The 27,560-nt window shown below is 35.2% G+C and overlaps 1 protein-coding gene across 1 annotated transcript in view; it reads right to left on the bottom strand.

The window, feature by feature from the left end:
• Positions 1-27,560, bottom strand: part of pkp2 (plakophilin 2) — a 78,211-nt gene that overhangs the window by 9,956 nt on the left and 40,695 nt on the right. Inside the window, exons 3-7 of the mRNA XM_028816218.2 lie at positions 21,755-22,428; positions 9,971-10,109; positions 9,482-9,689; positions 3,954-4,131; positions 1,508-1,625 (exon numbers count right to left, since the gene is read on the bottom strand). Coding sequence (XP_028672051.2) covers positions 1,508-1,625; positions 3,954-4,131; positions 9,482-9,689; positions 9,971-10,109; positions 21,755-22,428 — 1,317 coding nt within the window. The remainder of the gene's footprint in view (positions 1-1,507; positions 1,626-3,953; positions 4,132-9,481; positions 9,690-9,970; positions 10,110-21,754; positions 22,429-27,560) is intronic.

The following is a 27,560-nucleotide window of genomic DNA, read 5'->3' as shown; positions in this document are numbered from 1 at the left end:
TTTTTGATGATATTCAAGTCAGGGGACTGTGATGGCCATTCCAGAACATTGTATTTCTCCCTTTGCATGAATGCCTTTGTAGATTTCGAACTGTGTTTTGGGTCATTGCCTTGTTGGAATATCCAACCCCTGCGTAACTTCAACTTTGTGACTGATGCTTGGACATTATCCTGAAGAATTTGTTAATATTGGGTTGAATTCATCCGACTCTCAACTTTAACAAGGGCCCCAGTCCCTGAACTACCCACACAGCCCCACAGCATGATGGAACCTCCACCAAATTTGATAGTAGGTAGCAGGTGTTATTCTTGGAATGCGGTGTTCTTCTTCCACCATTCAAAGCGCTTTTTGTTTTGACCAAATAACTCAATTTTTGTCTCATCAGTCCAAAGCACTTTGTTCCAAAATGAATCTGGCTTGTCTAAATGAACATTTGCAAACAACAAGCGACTCTGTTTGTGGCATGAGTGCAGAAAGGGCTTCTTTCTCATCACCCTGCCATACAGATGTTCTTTGTGCAAATTGCGCTGAATTGTAGAACAATGTACAGATACACCATCTGCAGCAAGATGTTCTTGCAGGTCTTTGGAGGTGATCTATGGGTTGTCTGTAACCATTCTCACAATCCTGCGCATATGCCGCTCCTGTGTTTTTCTTGGCCTGCCAGACCTGGGTTTTACGGCAACTGTACTTGTGGCCTTCCATTTCCTGATTACATTCCTTACAGTTGAAACTGACAGTCTAAACCTCTGAGATAGCTTTTTGTAGCCTTCCCCTAAACCATGATACTGAACAATCTTTGTTTTCAGATTTTTTGAGAGTTGCTTTGAGGTTCCCATGCTGTCACTCTTCAGAGGAGAGTCAAAGGGAAGCACAACTTGCAATTGACCACCTTAAATACATTTTCTCATGATTGGACACACTTGTCTATGAAGTTCAAGGCTTAACGAGTTAATCAACCAATTTAGTGTTGCACATAATCAGTATTGAGCAGTTACATGCAATCAAATTAGCAAAATTATAAGGAGACCCAAATTTTTGCACAGCCACTCTTTCACATTTGATTTAATTCCATACACGTAAATACTGCTTCACTAAAAATCTTTGTTCGGTAAAACACCCCAGTACTCAGATGTTCCTAGGAAATGAAAGGCATACCACTGTTATCTTTTTTGTTGAAAGTAAAGTAAATTATTATGCAGGCTGAGAGGGGATCCCAAACTTTTTCATATGACTGTATATATTACTTATATAATATGATGTATTTGCAATAAGAACATGTAATAAATAGTTTCAATGGCTACCATTCCCAACAGCCCTGGAGTTGGGAAGATGCTGATTTCATTTAAATAAAATGTGTTCATGTCTTACAAATTTTTAAAGTATAAATTAGCTTCACATTAGAAACACAGTTATTTTTTAATTTAGTAATCCATTCATTAGATTATATGTTTGACAATTTTGGGGTCCACTTTAGTAAAAATAATTGCACAAAGAAAAAACTTACTTTATTATCAGGTTGGTAGTCAGCAATGGATCCCCTTACATAGTGAACTAACGAGTCAATTAAAGATTCACATTCTCTCATCATTTTACGTCCCTCTGGACCAGCTGAACTGAGGTTTCTGCATGTAGGGCAAAAAAAAAAAAGACGTGTTATGTTTCACTTTGAGAAAGCTGAAGTGGCAGTTGGAATATCTTACTAGTACTGCAATTTTATTTATGTCTGTCCTTGGTCTTTGAATCATCAAAATACATTGTAATTTGCATTTACTGCATTATGAGAAAATGACAAATATACAAAAGAACAAACTTTGACTATACAAATAAGTGTGCATTTTTAAAAATCAACAGTTTTGATTTGATACACAGTAAAGCCAATGGGCAGATTTTCTAGGATACTTTTTTTCCCCAGATAAAAATACAGTGGTTACTGAAAGCCTCAAGGCTTTATTTTTGAGTGCAGTAATGTGATTATAAAGTTATAATGTTTTAATACAAAATATATGTGATAAATGTTATGTTCACACTTTGCCATCCTTTCCTAACAATAAGTACTTTTGTAGGGGCTTTGAAAAATTGAGATGTGAAACAATGCAGACATTTCAGAAAAGATGCCAGAAAAGATTACATCACTTGTCTACAACTACAGTATATAGTTGGTAGAAGAACTCATATCCCAAGAATCAGTGTGGTGCCATGCCAATGCCAACCCCTCCTATAACTAGCTCCTTCAAACCTCTAGGAAGTAAATGGCTAAACTAGGGGTGTTACTGGTTCAGTCTTTTCTGCTGATTTTTATTAAAATGGCTTTCACAACACGATTTTTTCAAAGCTCCCACATAAAGCAGTACTTTACATTATTAAGAGACTGAAAATGTGAGTATTTCCCTTTAAGTATACATATTTAATAATACATTTAAAGGTAATAGCTCACAATACTTCTGCCAATAATAATGAATATACAATACATTAATGTTTACAGACTGAGAAACATTTACATTTTGTACACATAGTACATGTGGGAAGAGATCCTAAATTTACTTATACTTTTAATACATAAACACAATTAATATCAGATGCTTTAAACATCTAGTAGTTTGTTCATAGTCAAATTTTACTTTTATTTGAGTTACTTTCCAGAAAATAAACTCTGACTCAAATTATATATTGAGCACATCTGGCTCATTTAAAATTGTCCAAAATGTTTCTAGGGCAAGATCCAACCTGCGAACGCTGCAATCAAGTTCCAGCCTCACTGGGTCACATGTTTTGGGCCTGTACCAAATTAACATCATTCTGGAACAAAATTTTTAAATGCCTATCAGACAGCCTTGGTGTCACAATCCCTCCTAACCCATTAACAGCTGTGCTTGGTGTACTCCCAGATAAACTTAAAGTGGAGAAGGACAAACAAAATGTAATTGCCTTTACTACACTATTGGTATGTAGATTTATCTTGCTCATCTGGAAGAATCCTAACTCTTCTCTTTTAAGTCAGTGGGTAACTGATGTTATATACTATTTGAAATTGGAAAAAATCAAATTCTCACTTAGATGATCTGTGCAGAACTTTTTCAAAACCTTTCAGAATCTAATCAATAACATTTTAGAATAAGCTTTTAAAGCACTGAGGACGCAGATTCTCTCCCCATTTCTTTTCTTCTCCATTTATCTTTATTCACTTATTAATTAATCTATTTACTTATTTTTACCAGGTTTAAGTTGTACTCTGCTGGCCATGCTCTCTTTCTCAGGAGTGGGGGTTGATTTGTTTTCAATCCTATTTTTGTAAAAATTGATCTATTTGTATGGAATGTTGTGTGATTACAATGAAATCAATAAAATTAAAAAAAAAGAAAAAGAAAATAAACTGCTTTTACTGAAGTATGGTTGTTAGGCACTTCACACAACATTGCTCAGTTTCCGCACAATTTGAACTATAATCATTTACAAAGTTCTTTTTCAATATTTACTTTTATTTTATCACTTAGAAGTTCAGTATGAAATAACACAGAAATGTGGCTGAAACTTTTCAATCAAAGATCAGTTGCAAGCCTGGTTGGATAATGGAAGCAAACCTAATTTAATAATCAAAGTAAGGCTAGAACAGTTATTCAGTCTATTATAATGACATACTATGGATGAGGAAAAGTATACTGATAATATTCGAGGTACAACAAAAAAGGCAAGATAAGCTGTTCAACAGACAATCAAAAAGAGAAATGTATTATCTAAAATGTTATCATTCACTGAAAAAAATACTCAAACAGCTGGAAACTGATGGTGACTGCCTAAACTATTCAGAAGCTATATAGTTTTATTCTCTGAAAAATAATTAAATAAATGTACTTGATAAATCACAAACTAAAGATACTAGATACTGCAAGATGTGAACATTTTTATTCCCCAACAAGAATATGAATGCTATCAGCACTCTTAGAATCTATTACCGTAGACAGCCTGTAGCATTGTAAAAAATGTCAGGATCATGTAACAGATCTTCTTTAGGGCAATCGCCATCTGGCCAACCCGAACAAGGGACGATGATGCTTTTGGTTAATGGCTGTAGAGCCTTTGAGATCAGAGTATGTTTTAAATCGTCACTGGAAGACAGGTTCCATAGCAAGCCTAAAAAACACCACAGTAAAAACAGGCAGTAATTAGTTATTATTTGTTTATTTGAGTTTCATTTAACAAAACTCCACTTAAAAAGCTATTTCTATTTCACAAAACCATGTTTTTAACAATGTGTACATAAACTGCAGTTTATACATTTATAAAACTACATAAACTGACAAAATGAAATTTGCATTACATATGAAATTGTTAACCTGTGAGGATTTTTTGCACTTAAATAAATGCAGTATTTACCATGCTTGTCTTTTCCTAGGATTGTGAAGTACAGTCTTGCATGATCAAGGAAACAAAACAACTATTTTGACCGATTCTTTATGCTACTGGTAGGGGGACCTTTAACTAACTGGTCTAAGAAAGGGATCAGGAAGCTAGACAAAAAAGCAATGTAAAATAGACTTGCATGACAATACATATAAAAGGCAAAAAATATCTCCCAGAACATGGGTATTACAAGATAAACCTGGAGTGTATGTTTGCAGTGAAAGTCAACATAATGTCTCACCACAGACACACAGACTGGAAAAACTTCAAATTAAATCTTGGCAATGTAAACTGAGCCTTCAGATGTGGAATGGTACTTCAACAGGGAAAGCCAAAGACTGTATTAAAATATGAAAAGTACCAGTGCATGTGGGAAATGACAAGCACACCTGGACAGATGCAACAAAGGAAAACAGTCTGCCTAATTCAACTAGAAAATGACTTATTTGAATTTTGTGAAATTCATGGATTAGCTATGAAAACACATTTCAACACTAGCTTGGTTTAACATTTACCTGGTATAAGATTACTTTTGGTCAAAGGTCAAAGATCAAATTAATAGTCATGTTGTCTGATCAGAGGTCATTGTTTAGAATTTTGTTTATTTTTCAAAATATACAACATTGTCTTTTCATTATATGGTTTTCTAGAAGAGAGCAGTGTATACAAGTAGTACTACTTCCAAGATTTTTCTTCCAGATTCAACCAGCCTATGTGTTTTTATCCTTCTTTCCATTGTCTCAAATTATAAATATTCACAAGCCAATCATAAAGCCAAAATTTAGGTGGTGCCATGTCAACTTCTGCTTTCAACATCTGTAGTGTCTTTCAAATATGTGGTCTTTTTACCTTCCTTATCATCAACAAACTTACAATGGAGTCAAGTGTTCTAAAAAAGGATGTATTCAATAATACAGGGATACTCTGAAACAGGAATAAAACATTTGGAGAGAATTATTATTTTAATTACATTCATTTTGGTGGTTCAATAGCACTGAAAGCATCATTGGTGAAAGTGCAGTTTTGTCAGGCTTCACATTCCACATGGAATCAACCAGAATGTATACTTTTTACTCATACAGAAGGTTTTGGGCTTGATTAAAGTAACTTAATACAGGCACAAATACAAATTTGAGAAACACAATAAAGAGATGTCTGCACACCACGATTTCTGGAAGCTCATTTGATGAGAAAGTGTACAGTATTTAAAACAAGCAGGATGACTAAGATAAAACATTGCTAATAATGAATTAAGTGATGACTTCTTAGAGGTGAGGTGGTTCAGATTGTAAAGGCATCAACTGCACTGACCCAGGAGATCCTAAATGGTTAACAAGAGTTTGAAGCATATGCCATTGTAACCCATCCATGTAATGTTAGCAGGATGTTTCCTATGGGGCAAGTAAAGGTGGGCAAAAGTGGTGTCAGCAATGTAAAGCATACATTAGGTTGTGAGAGGAGTTTGAAAACATCATAGAAAACTGTTTTAAGACAGTCTCCTTAAAGTTCTGGAAAACCATTAATGAAAAGTAGATACTGTTCACATTGCCCACAAAATAAATGGTAGACTAAATACTCTGAATAAATTCTAAAGCTACAGTAGCTGACATGCCCCATAAAGGTGGAGGGGTGAACTGGATTTAGGTCCATTTCTGTTGGAGAGGACTTTGGTGTAGCTGAAATGACATTCAATGAAAAGATTATGAGAAACAGAAAAAAATGATGAAGACATGCAATGCTGGAGACGATAAAGTTCTCGAATGCTGCACAGAAATTGGGAACATTACTTGGGTATTTAGACCTATTTTCAAAAAAGAGGACTCAGATGATGTTTTCTAATTAACTAGATTCTGGAAAGGAGACTTCATTCTTTAAAACAACATCTGATTTATGGCAAGTGTTTTGCCTTGGTAGAGTTCTATTTTACTCTGCTTTCCCCTTTTATATTCTTTAAAGTGACCCTTTGTCAGAATGCTTCAAATGTCATAGACTTATCACTGTTTTTAAGGTATTTTACTTTATAACCTCTCTGCACCTTCCCTTCTACATCTATAACCTCAGGTAATTACATAGAGTAAAAGACAAGCAGGAGTTAAGTTACAACTTTAAATGATGTATTATTGATAATATTCATAAAATAACCACAATAAGCAAAGTACAAGTGAATATTGGCAACCATACAACATGATGAATGCTGATGTGTAGTTTTTGGCAGCACACAGAATTGTCAGTTACTAATGCTTTTAGTTAAGTCATCATTTCTAGCTTTCTTCAGGACAGCCCGCAGGCCTGTCTTAATTCGGCTGCTGAGCTGTGCTTTTCAGTGTGTTGTCCTTTTCTTGGTAATGGTGAGAGAGAGAGAGAGAGGGGGGGAGGTGTAAAGCAATCAAATATATAGATTATCTATTCAAATCCTTACACCGATGGGGCATCATGGTACAGAATGGCCTCTGATTCAAAACCAAACAGCCAACTTTAGACCAATAGAATTCTAGTGTGACACATCCCTTAGTTACTGGCTTGTTTTCATACCTGCCCTCAAAAACTATTTGTTGAGCTGATGCTTGCCAGTTCGGTAGTTTGGTTTTCCTGTGGAGGGTTGATTGAGAGAGCCCTGCAGAGAATCACTTGCCAAACTATTTTTAGGCACTTCCGCAACCCTTCCATAAAATTCACTTCCTGAGTTAGTGCTAAAGACTCATGGGCTGTTTAGACATGAAAGCATATCAATGAAATAAAACACAAATATTACATTTGCTTTGTCTGACTTACAAATAAAAGGCACACAAAACATTAATCAACTTGTATACAAAATTTCACATTACAACAGCAAGTAAAGGGTATTCTGTTCTGGTTTTGGAATTGTTGACAATCTTCTTGTACCTGAGCAGTCATGAATGTTGACAAATGCCATCAGCACAGATTTTAGAGCTTGCAGAAAGGTTATGACTAGGATAGAAGATTTTGCCAAAAGGATGGACATGGCTGTGGTGAATACGTATTTTAGGAAGAGGGAGGAACATAGGGTGACGTACAAGAGTGGAGGAAGACGCACACAGGTAGATTACATCCTAGGCAGAAGAGTCAATCTGAAGGAGAGTGAAGACTGCAAATTGGTGGCTGGGGAAAGTGTAGTTAAACAGCGTGGTCTGTTGGACAACGTTGGAGATCAAGAAGAGGAAGAGAGTGAGAGCAGAGCTAAGGATCAAATGGTGGAAGTTGAAAAAGGAAGACTGCAAGGTTGAGTTTAGGGAGAAGGTGAGACAGGCACTGGGTGGTAGTGAAGAATTACCAGACACCTGGGCAACAACAGCAGAAGCAGTAAGGGTGACAGCAAGAAGGGTGCTTGGCGTGACATCTGGAAAGAGGAAGGAGGAAAAGGACACCAGGTGGTGGAATGGGGAAGTATAGGAGCGTATACAGAGGAAGAGGATGGCAAAGAAGAAGTGAGATAGTCAGAGAGATGCAGAAAGTAGACAAGAGTACAAGGAGATAAGGCACAATGTGAAGAGAGAGGTGGAAAAGGCTAAAGAAAAGGCGTAGGATGAGTTAAATGAGAGGTTGGACACAAAGGAGGGAGAAAAGGACCTGTACCGAATGGCTAGACAGAGGATTTGAAATGAGTACATTAGAGGGTCAGCTCAAGTTGGACAGTTGGGAGACAAAGTCAGAGAGGTGAGATTGCGTTGGTTTGGACATGTGCAGAAGAGAGATGCTGGGTATACTGGGAGAAGGATGCTAAGCATAGAGCTGCGAGGCAAGAGAAAAAGAGGAAGGCCTAAGAGAAGGTTTATGGATGTGGTGAGAGAGGACATGAAGGTGATGGGTGTAACAGAACAAGATGCAGAGGACAGAAAGATATGGAAGGACATGAACCACTGTGGCGACCCCTAACGGGAGCAGCCAAAAGAAGAAGAAGATTATTTACTCTTTCTTAAACTGCTATACTCAGAAGTCAAATATTTATTTCCTTATAAATTTAAGATCATTATACTTAAAGGAATAGTTTATCTCGACAGATAATAACTGATATCTTTGTAATGCTAATTTACAGCTGCCGAGATTAAACTGGCACAAATACAAGACTATATTAGCTCACAGTTCAGATTGTTAGGTATCATCTACAAGATAAAAATAGCATCAATACACATTAAAAATCTAATGTAAAAAAATTTTAGAAGTAGCTAGATGACATTTACTACATTTGAGTACTTTCAGCTTTAGCTCATAAAACCTGCATAAAGTAATAAAATGTATTAAAACAATAGTAAATCTACTGCATTTTTTGTCAGAAATACTTCAAAGTTGCAGACATTAGAGCTGCATTGGGATGGCCAGTTGCCCAAATCTGGGACACATTTCTGTTGAAATAAACAGATTTTTCTATGCAAAGTTCATTTTACACATTATCAGTTAATGTCCTTATTTTCTAAATTCTGAAAATGAACCTTGAGTGACCTTCTTGTTCTATTACAGGGTAGTGCATAGTACATAGTTATTAGACCAAAAGTCCCAATTAGAAAGTATGCTTGGTGTTAAGAGATAAAAGGGCATTATCAATCTTCAGAACAGACGGCAGCTGAGTTATTTGTTGCACAGCTATCACTCCAGTGAGGAACAGGCTGATACTAAAAACACATTCCACTGTCTGGGAGAAAAGTTGCAGACCTTCTGAGAATTAAGTTTTCAAAAAAAAAAAAGGCATTCAGGGTATACTTTTAGTATCCATTCCGAAGAAAAACAAACCAGCTGTTAAATGACCACTTACCAACTACAGCAAACATACCATAGTAACAAGAAAAAAAAAAACTATAATATTTTTATTTTTTGTTAAAATTATGAAAAAAACCTAATTAGGGTAACAGATTAAAAATGTTAAAGAGTAGACAATACTTGCAATATGTTACTAAATTATTGATTTGGACTACATATCTAGCAAGTGTTTTCAAGGTCAATATTTTAAAAACAGCTATACTATGTTCCTAAGGAAAAATAACTTGTCAAAAACATAAAACTATGACTTCCTTGTATGCGGGCAGAAAGCAAAATACTTTGTACTTCTTACTAGAATGATGTTTACCTGTGATCTGTCTCTTCGTTTCCATGTCACGCGTTTGTCTAAGAAGCTGTAGCAAGATAGGTATTCCATTTTTTTCAGTAACTTCCTTCTTGTTCTCACTGTCTTCAAAGACAATGTTACGAAGAGCTCCCACAGCTGCACACTGGAGGTTTTCATTGTCATTTTCCATTACTTGGAGCAATTTGGGAATTCCATGCATGGAAAACACCTGGTGGAAGTTAAAAAAATCTGCTAGAATAAAGATGCTTTATATTATATGTACTGTATATATAATATTTATACATAATATATATAATATATATATTATATATATATATATAAACATACAAACAGATGGTTAGTTAACTTTTTATGCTTTCAGTTCTTTGCTAGCATAATGTAATTTCGGGGGTGTGAAAACCTGATGAACTGCTTGATTTGAACATTATCTTTTCAAAGAAATTAAATATTTACCGTATCTTACTTCACTTAAAGTTGTACGTGACTTACCATTCTTTTAGCTTCTTTATTTACAAAGCACTCATGCTGAATAAATGAAGCAGCTGCTATCTGCCATTCAATATTACTGGAGGATAGAAGGTTTACAGCTCTGTCCAAAGTTAAATCAACAGGTTCATTTTTCAAACTCCTTGAAGACAACAACAAGACATGAAACAGACTATTAGCACAATGCAGAGCATGCTACAATAACTGACAAATATGTATTAGTAAAACATCCTCACAGTTCACATAGTCAGTAACATATCCATCCAAAAAAGTCTTGAATTTAGGCAATCCAGGCCCAGGATAACATAAACCACAGTCTATCATGGCAGCATCCACAACAGGGACCAACTCTGGCATGATCATTATTGTTAATAAATGAAATCATTATGACTGAAGGAAATTAAGTGTTATAATTAATAAATAACAATAATTAATAAACTATTATAGGAATTGTTTTACAAAAATATCACCTTCATCAATGAACTGGACTTTTTCTATAAATAAACTAACTTTTTTAGGACTTCTCTTTTTAAGTCTAGTTCAAAAGACAATTAGTTAAACTAGAAAAATATATTGTTTCCAATTTTTTTGGCTTGAAGAATTAAATTCTATTTAATGCATTTGTAGAAAACTGCATACCAGGGCTGTGCCATTCATGAAATGAAATGAACTGGTAATGCATGGTCAATTCCGATTCACTTCCTAGAATTTGAACTGGAATTGGAATTGCACCTAGGTCTAGAGGAAAATAAATGGAATCAAATTGTAATAAAAGGAAACAGAATTTATTTCCAATAAATTCCACTTCAGAGATTATTATTATTATTTATTTAGCAGACACCATTATAATAGTTATAATACAAACAAGAATGAAGGTGTAGGCATCAAAACAATAGAGAACAAGAAAACAAAGTGAGCCCAAGGAAGTATAACTACAACAAAATTATACCTGCAATTAGACTAAGGCAAACATCAGCATCCTAAACTCTTTTTCAGTACATGGCAACTTTCCAGTAGGAGAGAAGCTAAGCAGATCCAGAGTATTTAATCAAAAAGTGTGTTTTCAAAAGTCACCTAAACACAAATAAATAGACTATATGCACATGGTAGTGCTGATGTACTTCCAGTGAAATCTTGGCCAGTTCTGTCACTTCCGTTGTCTGTATTACAATTTTGATTTTTGTTTAGTGATGAGAATGTCCACGACAAATAAGTTTAAGTTTCAGCATACAGATAGCTCTACAGCTAAACATTGTTGACTACTATTATGTTCAGTTTCCAGTATATACTGTACAACAAGGTACTTAGTTTTCATAAATTTCCCTTGGATGTAGAAACCCGATCTAAATGGATCATTGCTATCCGGAGAGAGAGCTTTACAGTTAGTCCCCATACCCGAGTTTGTAGCCGGCATTTAAAAAAAAGAGGATTTTTGCAAGCCAGGGTCTGAGACAGTGCGGTGACTGTTGAAGAAGGGAGAGGTTGCCGCTTTGTTTGAGTAGAACAATTTCTTCATTCCACTTTCAAGACCAGGGGTTTGGGAGAGGAGAAAGCGACCCATGGAGGATGACACGCAAGCAAGAAGGAGGATGATAAAATCCTCAAGTACCAAAACTACACTTCGGCTCCGGATCCAGCAGTTGTCGACTTAGTGCTTGATGAAAACATGTCTTTCAGAGAGGAGATCCCCCAGCTGAGGTAAAAAACAGACCCTTACAATGAAGCAGTGGCTTGGCATTGACCGTTTTGCTGACTCAGACAGAGACATTCACTTTTTAACAGGGTAAAATGTTCAGCAGACTTGTGTTATTTTGTATTAAGCTTGCATACATAATCACCTGTCCCTGAATAAAGTTTAAAGACTAATTATTGAAATTCTGTCTTTTTAAAGAAGCCTAATAAAATCACATATTTGTGCCAAGTACATTCATAGTAGACAGATTTTTTAATGTGTTCGGATCTTACCGTCATATTTGGGGATGCACCTTCAAACATACAGTTTGAAGCCCTTCTCCCTTTTAGTTCCTGATGTTTCAATAATGTGACTTACATCATTTACAGTAAGTCTGGGCACATCTTGACGCGATCTGGTGAAAAACGCCATAGCTACTCTGTTTTGATATCAGCACCGGATGTAAAGAAGATGGCTGACATGGAATGCAGAACAGCGTGTGCATATACCCTATTGGGTACAGCACAAATAGATAATGGGAGAACATTCCACAGATTTGGAGCAAGAATGGAGAGGCAATTTCCAGTCTAGGCACATCTGGCAAGAAGAGGGGTGGTCAATAGACAGGCAGAGGCAGAACAGTGACTTTTTGAAGGGATGTATGGAGAAACCAAAGATTAGAGATATTGAGGAGCAGACCCGATCAGATAAACTGTAGGTTAAGATAACAGTTTTAAACTGGATCCTTACAGAAACAGAAGCCATTGGAGAGACCAAAGCAGAGGTGTAGTAGGAGTGAAATGAAAAACCAAGAAAATTAGTTGAGCAGCTACATTCTGGAGGAGCCTGAGGGGTCTGATAACAGCTGAAGGAAATCCAGGCAGGAGAGAGTTACAATTTGTCCAGTCAAGAGAGAACCAGTGCCTGAACTAGTAGCTGCATGGTAAAATTAGTGAGGAAGGAATGAATCCACTGAATAAGGAAAGAAACAACAGGGTTGAGTCATTGAAGATAAATGTTTGATGAATGAGTCCGAGTCACACCAAGATCCTTGACCGTGAATGATGGTTAAAGGGTGACATCTTTAAGGGCAATGCTTAGGGACAAATCAGAGGAAGGAGAATCAGAGGGCAAAGTACAAAGTGTCTGACTTTGAAAGGATAAGTTTAAGGTGATGATCATTCATCCAAGATGGGATCGCAGATGGACACCTGGAGATCTGGCCTGAAACCAGTGGGTTGTAAGAGTGAAATGAGAGGAAGATTTGTTTGCTATCAGCACAGAGGTGGTAGGAGAAGCTGTGAGAAGAACTGACATTGCTTAAAAAAATTAATGTAGACAGAAAGCAGAAGTGGTCTTAGTAAGGGATAAGAGGGGCTTAAAGGTAAAGAAGAGGGTGGCAGGAACTTCCTTCAGAGGATGCAATCAAGTGTTAAAAGGAAAATTTCTTTGCAGATGGCACAGATGCAGAGATGGAAGACAGGAGGGACCTGAACTTATCCAGGAGTGACAGTAATTTTTTCTTACTCCTAGCACTTTCAGCCAAGTGCAGTTCCCTGCAAATAGCCCAGAGTGTGGAAGATAGTCAAGGCAGGGGAAAAGTGATACGAGCAGGGCCACCTACAGAAGAACAGTGTGCATCAAGAAAAGAAGAGAAAGAAGAAACAAAAGTGCTTGTTGCAGATGCATGGTATTATAAATCATATAAAATACAAAACACATCAAATACATTCAAACTGAAAGAACGTATTACGTGTTGTCCAAGATAATTGCTATGGCAAAAGTACAGAGGGTTACATCATTTTACTCCACATTAGCAAGGGTAGAGGAAATCCTTGAGGGACACATACAACTCCCAACTGCAAAAGCAACTATATGGATGAGCCAGATGAAAAAAAGGTCATCTTCTAAAACCTTCACATGTATTATCAGATATGCAGGCCCCTGTTTAGTTTACAGTAATTGAGATCAAGCTAATCAAAAACCTCTGTTAAACACTAGAGCCTTTTTATGAAACAACAGATCAGTGCCAGGCTGATAAAGTTGTAACTGCAAGTTATGTTATTTCATGTGTCAGTGGTCTTTGTTTTGCTGTGGCAACCATGAGACCAAGTGAATGGTCTTAACAACGAAATCTTAAATTTAAAAATACTTGGCTAAGTTTGAAGATATGGAGTAGTTTAGGCTGGCTTCCACCCTGAACCCAAGATTTAAACTTGACTTGTGAAGGGATGGACAAAGACAACATCAAGGAGATACAGTACCAACAAACAAGGTACTCTCTCTCTCTCCACCAAAATTATCATCTACAAAGGATTGTTCTGAACCACCAACCCTCTGCATTGTTAGCGCAACAGAAAAGTGAAATTTAGTCACTTGTATAGCTGGTTTGATTTTAAATGTTCTTATGTTATTCTCCGTAATAAGAATAGTTAGTGTGTGTGTGTGTGTATATATATATATATATATATACACACACGAAGGTCTGTGATATAGTTTGCATATTTATAGCTAGAAAAACTGAGAAGATGAGTCATGTTTCTTAAAATAGTTTTTTATTCCGAAGCTTTCACTCCCTACCAGGAGTTATCACCAGAGGAAAATTATTAGACATACAGGAATCAAAGGCAATATATAGCAAATGAGGATGGGGGTGGTGGCATAATAAGGTGGGGTTCAGAGGGTGTTGGTCATAAAGTCTTATTTAGTATGTGGATGATCTTTTTAAGCCTGCATATGGTGGGTTCTTGTCCAAGAGTTTGTTGATGGTGTTTTTGTTTAATAGCCAGAATTCAGCCAGCTCTCTGGCACTTTTAGTATTAGCCTTGAATTTTACTTGTACCATGCCCCAGGTAAAAAGTGTGTCCGATTGAACTTGCATGTGCATATATAAGAGACTGTGGGTCCTTCTTTCTGACAGCATTGCAACGCTCTTGTATACATGTTGCGAGTGTTTAGGATGTTTATCCCACGTTTACAGCTAGCCAAGCACTGCATGTTATATTGTATACTGCATTCCTTGTCTCTGCTGCAGATTTTCTGCTTTTGGCATTGAAAAAGACTGACTGCAGAGAGTTTGTCAGTTTATGCACTATTCTGATGCCTGATTTGGACAGGATGTGCACTGTACTTTCTGATACACCAGGGTGTAAGGAAAGTGGAATGGGAGTTTAGGTTGGAGTCGATTGTTTGCAGATGTATGTAGTGTCTCCTTTGTAAGAATTGTTTGATAAATGTCTTAGGGGGTGCCGTTTTGTTGTGAACAGTTGGAAAAATAATGTATTTCATTGTTTTTCATTTCCTTTGTATTACAATGGGTACAAATCCTTCTGAACAATGCCTTAACACAACTCTGTTTATGCGATGAAGGGTGATTGCTAGAAAAATGTAATAATTTGTCCTCATAACAGTCCTTGCAATAACCACTCGTAATCAAAATGGCATCGCTGCCTTTTTTAATGGAGATATCCAGGAAATTGATATGTTGGTTCATTTCTCTTTCTATAGTGAACTGGATTGCAGAGAATATTGAGTTGATATGGCTATGGAATTCATTCAGCTGGTCACTTTTTAATATGTGTTGTTGACTAAGCGTATCAAAAGTTTAGGTGTGAACTGAGTTAGAGCCACAGTTTCAAATCACTGCATAACCAGTTCAGGTAGGAGTTCTGATAATGGAGATCAAATTGGCATGTCTGTCTGTAGTATTTTCCATTAAAATGGAAGCAAGTTTTCTGGCTAACAAATATTAAGTGCATTATGTCATTCGTGGCCAGCTTCATTCATGCCATTATGGTGGGGGCATTGTTTAGTTTTGTTTGAAAAGTCTCTGTGGCCAGTTGAATTGGAATCATGGTATACAGCGACACAACACGAAACAAGACCATGATTTCATCATCAGTGAAGGATACATTCTTCAGGTGCTGCAGTGCCATCTTGGCTGAATTAACAGAATAATCTGAATCATATGTTAAATATTTGAGCATTTTTAGATAAGTCTTTTAGATAAGTTATATATTGGCCCACCTGTTAGGCTAATCACAGGTCTGAAGTTTCAAGGGGTTTTATGGATTTTCAGGAGACCCCACCATATTATTCCACCCCCTCTTACACCCACCTACCCCCTCTCCCTCATTTTCTATATATTGCCTATATATCATCCTCTGATAATGACCCCTGGTAGGTATTGAAAGCTTAGGAATAAAAAATTATTTTAAGATATGCGACTTATCTTCTCCCTTTGCAGATTTCTAGCGACAGACAGACAGACAGACAGACAGACAGACAGACAGATAGACAGACAGACAGATAGATAGATAGATAGATAGATAGATAGATAGATAGATAGATAGATAGATAGATAGATAGAATGTGTATGAAAATAATGGGACAAGCAGTGTTCCTTATTGACTCAATATAGTATGCTCACTTTTAGTTCAAATACGGGATTATCCCGTTTTATAAAAAATGGGTTGCAATCTTACTGGTGTGTGTGGATGAAGATCATTATCAAGAAACAACATAGGAAGATTATCAAGCGCTGGTGACCAACTACTACTATTAATAGATTTGGATGCATTTGGCAATGATTCATTATCAATGTGAGAGCGTAGTCTTTAATCGTAGCAATATTTAACTAGTTAATTGTACGTGATAACAGAGATTAATCAGCAGCTCTTGTTTTTACTAATTCATTTTACAACTATAACTACTTTTAACTACTATTTTATTAATATTTGTGTTATATAAATTTACATAAAATTTATTGGTGTACTTACAGTAAATGCATGCTGTTTGTTTACAGTTATATACACAGCTCCTCCACTTCATGCTTTTGAAGTTAAGTTTTAACAGAATGAATTAAGAACAAAATAAATGAAAATAAAATTGATTTAATCATTGTTCTCTGAACTAAACTAAATTTAGTTGATGGAACAGAATTAAAAAAAAATTACCTGATGTATTCTGACTAAAAAGTGAATTAAAATTTACGCAAGTTTTCCAAAAAAGTCTACAAAATACTTATTTTTTGGCTGCATTCTTTTCTGACGACTATATGACATAATGACAGAATTTAACAATGATAGAAAACACACTAAACAAATGATGATAAATATCGGATGGGAGAGTACAGAGTTTTTTCAAAAGTAGGAGAAAAGCAAGTATAAATAAAGTTATAAGAAAGGAACAATAAGCATTATTTTTACATCTTCTGATCCACATATGTTGAAATGTTACTCATCTTCAAGGTTAGATGGAAGTAGGACAGAGCAATAAAACGATAAAGATAATTACTGCAAAATAACTTTTCCTCAATAGAAATATAAGACATGGTTGATACAACGTCAAGAGAACTCATTCCATCCATGTCTTTACAGACAACATAAAAAGCCATTGATGATGAGAATAGTACCACTCCGACCCAATCTTGTGACTGGAATAAAGCTACAGCTATGTCAGGTTAGGTTGACACACAGAGCACAGAGCGTAGGAGTAGCAGCGTTACCCAAGAAGACACCCCAACGGACACAACCCAAGGCTCAAAAGACAAGTACAATGCTGAAAAGAAGGGTCCAAGGAATTCAGTATTGTGGAGATATTTTGGCTATTTGAAGTCCGTCAAGAAGCGGAATAGCATACACTGCAAATTGTGTCAAAAGCATGTTCCTAAAAAGACAGGTAATACCATTAATCGTTTGTACCATCTGAAGCAGTGCCATCCGTTAGAGCACGCACAATGCAGACTTTACAGAATTTACTACACTAATTGTTTTTTTTTGCCTTTGAGGATAAGAATCCACAAGTGAGTGTATATGTCAGTTTTGTTTATGTTCTTCATCATTTACATTTCAAAGCTGCTCGAACTTGTACTGAGGACATATGCAGAATGTTTTTGTCTATTTATTTGTGGGTTTATTTCCCCACCATTTAAAACAGTCTGAATTCATACAAAGGAAAGGAAACTGTACAGAGGCCGTTTTTTTTTTTTTTTTTTTTTTATTTTCTTTTATATTAATACCTACATTTATTTATTTGAAACTGACCAAAAAATTTACTTTGCATTTTCCTGAAAGCTTCAAGGTTTTAGTTTTAGATTTAAGATTTTAGAATTAAGATTTTATTTTGTTTATTTGGAGTTGAACAACAAATTTAGTGTGTTATCTCCTGTAAAATTTGAAAGCTTTTGACTGGTCAGAATTAAGACTTTTTTATTTTGTATTAGCTATTTTATTTATTTGGAATTTAGTTGTTAATTTTGTTTGTGTTGTCCTGTAACACTATACTTGACTGGTCAGAATTAAGACAAATGTACTGTAAAACATTACACATGATCAACTTCTGACACAAAATAAATAATATTTAACCCACAATTAACCTTATAATATCTTCACATCTCACTAAGGAGTAAAAAAGAACCTTTAAGCTTCACAGAAATAGTGATTTGATTTATCATCATGATATACTGTATATCGATATCGACTGATAAGAAAAAAATTGTGATTTTCTTTTTCCATATCGTCCAGCTCTACGTGAAATATCACTTGTACCAAACAAAATATCTTCCTTCATTATAATATCTTTTTAATAATTGTCCACCAATATTGATTTCTGTTGAAAGAGGATTGCAAAAATAACAAAAAAAATACATGTTCAAGAGATCACTTAATTTCGGTAGTGTGAAAGCTTTCTTTAGTAGGCTGGATTGTAGGGCTTGTTTTGATAGCCTCTGCGGAGGCAGGATTCAGTCAATGTAGATCAAATTTTTCATTGGTTTGTCTTTATATAATTTCTTCATGTTCACAAAGATCTTTTTTGAAAAACAATATTAAGTCTACTTAAGCTTACTTGTTTTTATGCAAAGGGAAACCAAAGGAATAGGGAAGAAATCCACTTTGAATATTTTCTTCTTTTACTGTCAGTCTACACAGCACACATATTGTTCTAGATTCAGAAGATACGATTATGGAAACTAGACAAAGAGGATAAACAATTAAAATGACACAATATTGACCACTGAGGAACACCATGAGTAAAGGGAGGAATGTGATCTATAAACTGGACTCTGTTAGTGAGAAAAGGCTGCAAGTGACTAGCAGCGATCGTAATTCCTAAATAAAAGTCATTCAAGTAGGAGAGGGCCTGAAATTGCGTTGAAATCTGCACTTACATCAAAGAGAATAAGAATGCTAAGAAGTCCAACACAGCAGGAGAAAGGATATCATTTGTGACTTTCACAAATGCTCTTTCAGTACTATGTTTAGTATGGATACCTGAATGAAAATGTTGGAACAGATTACTGAAATTCAAATGATCAAGAAGTTGACTTTAAAATTTTAGTTGAAAAAGCAGGATTGGGAATTTCATAGTAATTATTACATTCAGAATCAGGTTTTTGATAACAGGTGTAACAGCAGCAATTTTAAGGCAATCTGGTACAATACTTGTTTAACAAGGAAATATTATTAATAACAGCAGTAAAAAGTGGAGTTAGTAAGGGAATGCAAGTCTTGACTAAATTAGTAGGGACTGTATCTATTGAAGAAGCGGATAAATTTGTTTTACAATTCAGTTCAGCAACTAGCCTGTCATCTGTTAACTGAAAATCAGATCAACCAACTTAAAAATCAAGAGACATACACATCCAGTACTGTAGTTAAGATAGGGATAAAGATTTTTGGTCTTGTTCAAGCATGACAATTTTACTTTGGGGAAAAAATATAGAAAAGAACAACAAAGTCCAGATGAAACAGTAATTGGAAAATTATTCTTGGAATGCAATAATTTAACTAATTAAAAAAGAATAAAGAATTTTAGAATTTCCCTGAGCTGCAAAAATAATATAGGAATAACACAGATCTGGCTAACTAATCTGTTTCATTATATTTAATAAGCTAGCCTTGCGTACACTATAGTATGCTCAAATAAACCATTTCATTTAGAATAATGTACAGTTACAGCTGCTTCATAGCACAAAGCAGAGTGTACTATGATTACAAGAAAAAGTGTGGTTTTAAACCAGTTATAAAGCATTCAACACATCAGATTAATACATGTTATAATAAGACATCACCCTATTAATTGAGGGACAACATTAAAAGTACTATTCATAAAAGAAGCAAAATTAATAAGATTCAGATGTTTGAGATTGCTAAAAGAGAAAACACAATTGACTTTCTGGTTGGCTAACTATGCAGCAATATTAAAACAGCACTATAATTAGAAGCTGGAACAGCAATAAGAAAATTATCAATAAACCTCAAAGAACAAGCTAATCAAGAGTGTGCCCTTCAACATCAGCGGGAAAGGCGATAAACTGTGTAAAACCATAATATTGTAATACATACAGAAATTCTGCAGCAAGAGAACAGTTTGAAGAATCCACAGGAATATTAAAATCACTTTATAAGGCTCCTTCATACCAACAGCTGTACACCTGTATAATGCCTCACAATGGCTGTGACAGCCAAGTCAGAAGTTTTCTTTTTAATTTTCTTGCTTTTTTAGTCATTCTAGTGTGTGTTCAGACAATACTTTGTGTATTGGTATATACTGCATATATATTTATTTAAAGAGCTTCTGTAAAAAGCCAAATTTCCCCATGGGGACAAATAAAGTTTTATCTATTTATTCATCCATTTGTAGATAAGGAACATGATCAAATAAGAAATGTTTACAATGCAGCAATAAACTCAATATAACATTTAGGGGGATGATATAATACAATAATGGTAAAAGGCTGACAGCATTTCAGCTGAATAATACTACATTCGAAGCAGGAATAAGGGTCAAAATCGAGTTGCTTCACTTTGTAATCAGCCCCATGGAAAACAGCAATCCTGCTACCATCATCAAAGTCACATTGCTCAAAAATATAAGTAAATCCCAGGTGAATGGCATGGTTAAGGTTATAAAAATTATTGGGTTGCCTACAACTTTTGGCCAGACACAAAAAAAAGTTATTTTTTTGTCTATAATAAAGTCATGGCTAGAAGATGCTTTAATTTTAAGATAACAAGCATTTAGCAGCACAAACATAATATTTGGATGTAATGTTAACTAGATATAGCCTTGGCAATAAAGGAAAGGCAAGGTCACAACAGCATCACAACGAAGAGCCACACTTCAAACATACACTCAACCAAATGTAAATCACTTTACTCCTGCTGCTATCATATCATCCAGTACTTGCAGGACCTGTAATGAATTTAATGAGGTTGCTGGAGAATGCCCTTTCTCTCTTAAAAAAATGTGCAAAGTTAAATATAATGCAGACAAACCCTATTCAGTTCAATCTGACTTTGTAGTGATCTTAACATCAGATTACAACAGGTCCAAAGGCTGATCCTGGAATGGATTGAGGTTACAAGCAATCCTTATAAGTAGTGGCCAGTTCATGAAGGTAGACAAGAGTTTGGAAAAATAAATACAAGTAAGAAATCCAAGTAACTACAACACAACAATCAATATATATGAACAAACAACAGGAACCAGAAAATGAAAAGTGGGAAGCAGAGACCTGGTATGCATAGCATTCCTTCAGGGCATAATATAATTAGGGGTTAGTTGTAACTGGACTTTTGACTTTGACAGACTTAAAAACAAGGAAACAAGACTCAACCAATTAATTTAAAATGATAATATTAGTAGTAGCAGTGGTGCATGTATGTCAGGTATACATGTAGGTATACAGAGTGAAACATCTTATGGCAGTTTTCGTACAATGTAAAGAGCAGCATCTTTTGCTTACATCCCATTTCATTTTTAAATATTGGCCTATATGCTGGTTATTCTTTCTTATCCCTCTTAACAGAACAAATCTGAAGTTAGGACCAATGTCCATATCTTATCTAAGTGCTGCAGTTGTTTATGGCCATTAAAATTAAAACAATCCACAATGATTTTCATCTGCCTAGTCAAAATATGCTATAGGCTTTTACAGTATATATAAGACAAAACAATAAATGTAGTATAATAAACAATTTATATAGTTTTTTGATATAAGTATGTACATAATATTACTTAGTACAATATCAGTTCCACTCTTGAAACACTGTGAAAGGTTTGTTAATTTACATATACAAAGCATTCTGTTAAGAGAACAAAAAAGGTCTTACTCTTGCTTCATTTTGTTCTGGACAGTATACCCCTCTGTGTGTGCCAAGATAGCAGGCGTCATACCAGTAAAGTTGCCCCCTATTCGAACGCTGGTTGCTGATGGTGGGCGGGAGCCATAAAGTACATTTTCCTGCATGTGGTCCCTAATGGTGCCTCTCTGGTGCAAGCTGTACCTCTGTGCCTGCCTACCCCGTTGAGAATACATGGAGTGCTTCAGCATCTGAGACTGCTGCAAGGCAGCACCTGTGGTATCCATATCAAGTATGTTCGTTAGGCTCCTACTAGTAGTAGCTCGTTGGCTTGGACCTCTGGCTGGACTGTTTGGAGCACTGTCTAAAAAGACATTGTCATCAAGCTGCATTTGATTGGTATACTGCTGCCGTCTGTTGTTGGAGCATCGCACCCTGGCAGGAGTACGATATTTATTATAGTTTGTTATCTCTGAATGGGCATATCTATTAGGTGCACTTAGTCTCATACTTTCCATGCGATATGCCTGGGTCAAGGGGATCTGTGCAACAGGCAAGGTAGTTGCTCGTTTATGCAAATGATACTGAAACTTTCCTTGGACATACTGCTGGTGGGACATCTCTTGGCCATGCACATTTTCATTATTTCTGTAGAAATGTCCAGCTGTGCTATAGCCATTTTGATTGAAGACAGGTTTATAAAGCTGAAAGAATGAATAATAGGAAAAATGTTTAGAACTAAGAAACATTTACCTGTGTACAACAGGAATATATGAATGATCATCAGTAATTAGTCTTCCAAATGTCCACATGGCTAAGTCACTAAAACAGAATGACATGAAAAAAAACAGGGCTCAATTTTAGTGTTTATTTAGAATGATATGAACATCATGGACTCCTAATTTATCTTCCATTTAGGATACATATACTAAATGTATTCACAATTTCTGTTCAGCAATTAAAAATAAATGATGCTTAAAATCAATGCTAAAAAATAAATACAGTATGTAAAATTATATTAGTACCACATGAATTTGTGAAAACCAAGCTTACTCAAGATATTTTCATTTACTCAGATTCCTTAAAGATGCTTTTACAGTAACACACTTTTTAAATTTGGTTTGCACAAAAAAACACTGTCAGGTATACTGTACAATAACTGCTGTTGTATGATGTTTTTACATCTGGAAAAAATACCTGGATACTACATGTATTAAAGAGTAATATTTAATGGACAAGACACATTAATTCAAATTTCAAATGTCACCATCTTTCGATGCTTTCATTTTCCAAAACTCTTCCTCCCTTTTCACACGTGTCCCAATTTTATGACTACTTTTGTGAAATCAAACTTGTCAATAGAAGACCAAACCATTCTTTCAGAATTACTTTCAAAAAGCTGTTGTTCTGTTGTTTTCAAGGTGCCTTGCATTAAGTGATGAGACTTTTAATTTGATTATGCCTCTGTACTAATCCAAAAATAAGCCGTTGAACTGGACTGGCTTTATTTGTAACTGGAGACTTCATGTTATTTAAATATTGTGTCTTACATGCTTTCAGTGTATTTGTCATATTTTAGTGGTTACACTAAGAAACATTATTTTGGCATCAAAAAACAACCACCACAAATTTAACATTAGTATTTAAAATTAGGTATGCCATTTCAGATGTTCTGATAACTTTTTCTGCAATTCTGCTGTTACTTTAACAGATGACACGTCTTACCACAAGAGAGGTTTAGCTCATGTTATAAAGCATAATGAGTTGAACCATCCAAATGTCTGACCAATGTGGAAGTTTTCAAACGCTAACTGTATATATTTGATTTTGGAATGACTCATCATATATTGCATATTAGCCACTTCATTTTAAACTTGCCTTGATTTTTACTTTTTTTAATTTTTACAACAGTGGCTGGCACAACCTGTGAGGAGTTTCCTCAGGATATTTCAGTTTTCCTTCCACATCTGAAAGACAAGCAAGTTAGATTACCCAATCACCGGATGGATAGTCCAATGGATAATCATAGCTATGTATATTACATTCAGAGGCAGAATGTAAATCTTCTGCACCTTTACTGGGGCTATATATGGTGCCTTTATTAAAAATCAATCTATCTATCTCTCTATCAGTTGTAATTCCTTCAACCAAATACATGATATTATGGGATAAAAGTAGCAATAACCAAAGTTTTTTTTTGCTTGAAAGAGAAGCAAGATTTTCCCTCTGTAGTAAGATTAAAAAAAATAGTGATTTTTTAAATCACGGGCAATCTGATGCTGAAATTCAGTCACTGAAAAGGCTGCAGTTTTATTTTTTGCAATGCAAGCAAGTATATCATACATGAAGTTATAGGAAAAGCTGGAGATCTGTTATTATCTAATCATCTTAAGCTTTGTACTAGATACAGAATGTTAATATTCTAACACTGATATGGCAATTGTTAATATTAAAATAAAATGCAAAAACTGTTTGAAAAGCAGTCACAGTCTCACCTTAATATGATGGCTAAACCTAGCAAAGTGTGGCACAAGATTTCTCATAATCTAGGCAGTAGCTCCTAATACCTAGTCTCAAATACTCAGAAAGACAACTGTAAGTCATACTAGATCTGTACATTGATATACTGTATTGATCTGTGACGGAAATCAATCTCACAAAGAATGCCAAAACATCTTCTGATGTTTGGATATTAATCTGGCAGCTGCTGCTGAACATTAGTTCATTGTTAATTGAGCATTAATTCAATGTTAATGTCTAATGCTTCAAAAGATGGATCTTCTGTATGTTATCCCCATCTATTGCAGTGCAAAATAGCAAATCCATGTATAAGGTTACACACTCAAGCAATGAAAAGAGAGAGAAAAAAAAAGCAGTGAAATGTCCATCTAACTCCAAGGAGTACATGCCAACTTGCTCAAAGTGTGAAGTGCTTCCCAACTCTGCATACTCTTGATATGTCACTCTAGCTCTCAGTGCAAATTCACAATGTTATTCAAGTCATTATGATTTAGCCTGGATAAATTAAAATTCAAATGCATTCACATACTTTATCATATCTAACTTTTCTTGCAGCTCCAAAGTAAGCTAATTTATTAAGGTCCAAAAGCCACTACTTATCTCCTTAGTTATGTGTGTTCTGCATTTTAAGAAACTCTTAAGATTTCAGGTAGCAGTTTTATTTTAAATAAAAAGTACAGGACTGCACTCAGTTCTTAGAGTGGGGTTACCATTTTGAGGGGGCTTGGCAATCTCTTGACCATGAAAGTCATTATGTTAAGATGGTTATTAATCTAATGAGCATCAATAAGAGGAGGAGGTTTTGAGAATGCACGGATAACTTGAAGCCGCACCCATCACATGACAAACCACCTGGATTGGGACCAGAGTGCAGTGAGTGACACCTCAGCACCACACTGGAACAGTGTGTGGTTTTTTTTTACGGTAGCTGGAGTGCCAATCCTGCCACCAACTCCCAAATTTTCTCTGGAAGTTGGAGGACCAACTTGCATTGCTGGATGCAGATTAACATCATACCCAGGACGAAGAATTACAGGTTAACGGCCTTACTCAAGGGCCGAACAGAGTAGTGTCACTTCTGCCATTTACGGGATTTGAACTGGCAACCAAAGAGTACTGTAAAATTCCACGGAAGGCCTAAATTATTAGCAAACCAAGGTCAATGTTATTTTTATTCACCTCTGAAATATAAAATCTAGAATTCAATTTTTAATTCTAACACCCTAAAAGAGTATACAGTAAATGCTGACTTATCAAAAATAAAATGGCAGACATCTTTATAGAGCTCCCTGTTGTCACCACTGTGAGTATTCACTGAAAAAACAAACATGCATAAAACAAATACACCAAGAAAACTGAATTCCCTTTGAAAAATACAAAACAAGAATCTATTTCCTAACCTGCCTTATACTGGTCAAGGTCATGGGTAGATGGAGCCAATCTTGGCAGCACTGGGTGCAAATTCACCAAGTCTGAATGGGATGTCAATCCATCACATGGCACACTCGTTGATACTAGGGCAGTTTAGAATTATCATTTTATTTCATGTGACAAGTTTTTGAGATATGGGAGGAAGCCAGATAACAAGGAGAAACAGCAATGGTTGCAGAATAGTAATAATACAAATTAGAGGGAAAATGGCCACTAGATGTAACTCGTTATATACAGAAATCTTATTTATTTTAGATCTGTATATATTATTTCAGCAACTAAGTTTTGGTTTGGCATAACACTTGGTTAAAAAAAAAAACAGTTGTGAAAAAAGGAAACTAAGCAGTCCTAAAGAGTTTTTGTCTTCTTTGTGATTTAAAAAAAATGATGGCTGAAAATATATATTGGCAGGCACTTGAAATCCCATTATCAGCTCCTTATATCTGACTGAACATTTTACTCCATAAGTGATGGTGAAGATCCATATGTAGGATGAAAGAAGTTTCTTTGAGTATAATGGCAGCTTGAAAATGCCATTTATATTTCAATTTTTTTATTAAAATTCTAAAAATATGATTACTGATTTTACCAGAAGAGTGCAAGTGTTAAATGTATGGACATCCCCAGTATTATTAACATTTATTTACATGTTAAATTAATATTTAGAAAATAGCATGTTGCAAATTAAATTCTCATCCAGTAATGTGACATGCAGGTCCAAATAAATAAATAAATAAATAACTATAGTGGGAAATATAGTTATAGTTATTGTTTTAAATTTACCTTGCATAAGTATTATTGGCCTTTATTTATTGGCACAAATAGTTGCACTTAACTGAACACAACAAAGGAACAAATAATAGAAATTAAAATGTCACTAAAAACTGAATTTCATGACAAAGAACAAATTTTACTTTCTTGTTTACTCAGTTAATTAGATACAAAAAGAACAAATATACAACCATGCATGTTAAAACTGAAACAAGAATGGTAACTTAACTTTTATTTTTGAATAAATGACATTCTGTTATGATTGCTCTTTTTAAATAATTGTGTATACCCAAAATATGCTAATGTGTTATTGAAGTATGTGTGAATATTTTATACAAAAAAATAATAAAAAGGACATGTAACTATTTGAAGGGGGACTTTTCAATTAAAGATGGACAGACAAGCATACTCCACTTACAAACAACCAGTGGAACAATCTTTTAAAGGATGACCTTGGTATTTTTCAAATCAAAGTTATTTCTTCAAAATTATGGCATATTTTAAATTTGCCATATAAAAGTATGTTCAATAGTGAAGCTTTTTTATAAATTTAAAAATTCTTTGTCTGTTCTTGCAGCTTTTGGTGGGGGTAATGGGTACTTACTGTAAGTCCATAGGTGAATGAAAATGCCTTAAAATCTACTGAATACATCCCTTTCCAAGCCAAAAATGTTACTAAAGTTGATCTGCCTCTTCAGATAGTGCACATATTAATAACGGCAAATATCACTTTAAGAAGGAAAAAAGCATAATGCAAAGCATTGTTGTGACACTCAGCCATGTTAAAAGAAGACTGTGCACTTTATCCTGACGGTTGTATTCTTCGTTCAGGACCATGGCCGTGGATTCACCTCAGAAAGTCATCACCTGTTACTAGGGCTGCAACAACTAATCATTTTCGATAATAATCAATTATTAAAAAAATTGGCAATGATCACTTTCATTGATTTGTTGATAATATCATTAGGCTGTATACCTTGTGCCATGCAACTGCATTACTACTTCATTCACTTGTGAACACATTTGGAAAAAGGCAGACAGTGTGCAAATGCCAGAAAAGATGGTGCGACCTAAGAGTTCCAGAGTTTCAGAGCACTTTACTCTGAACACAGAA

Source organism: Erpetoichthys calabaricus, chromosome 1 (genome assembly GCF_900747795.2).
Source record: "Erpetoichthys calabaricus chromosome 1, fErpCal1.3, whole genome shotgun sequence".
Lineage (NCBI taxonomy): Eukaryota > Metazoa > Chordata > Cladistia > Polypteriformes > Polypteridae > Erpetoichthys > Erpetoichthys calabaricus.
Note: the sequence above shows the minus strand (reverse complement) of the source record. Positions and strands in the feature narration are given on the sequence as shown.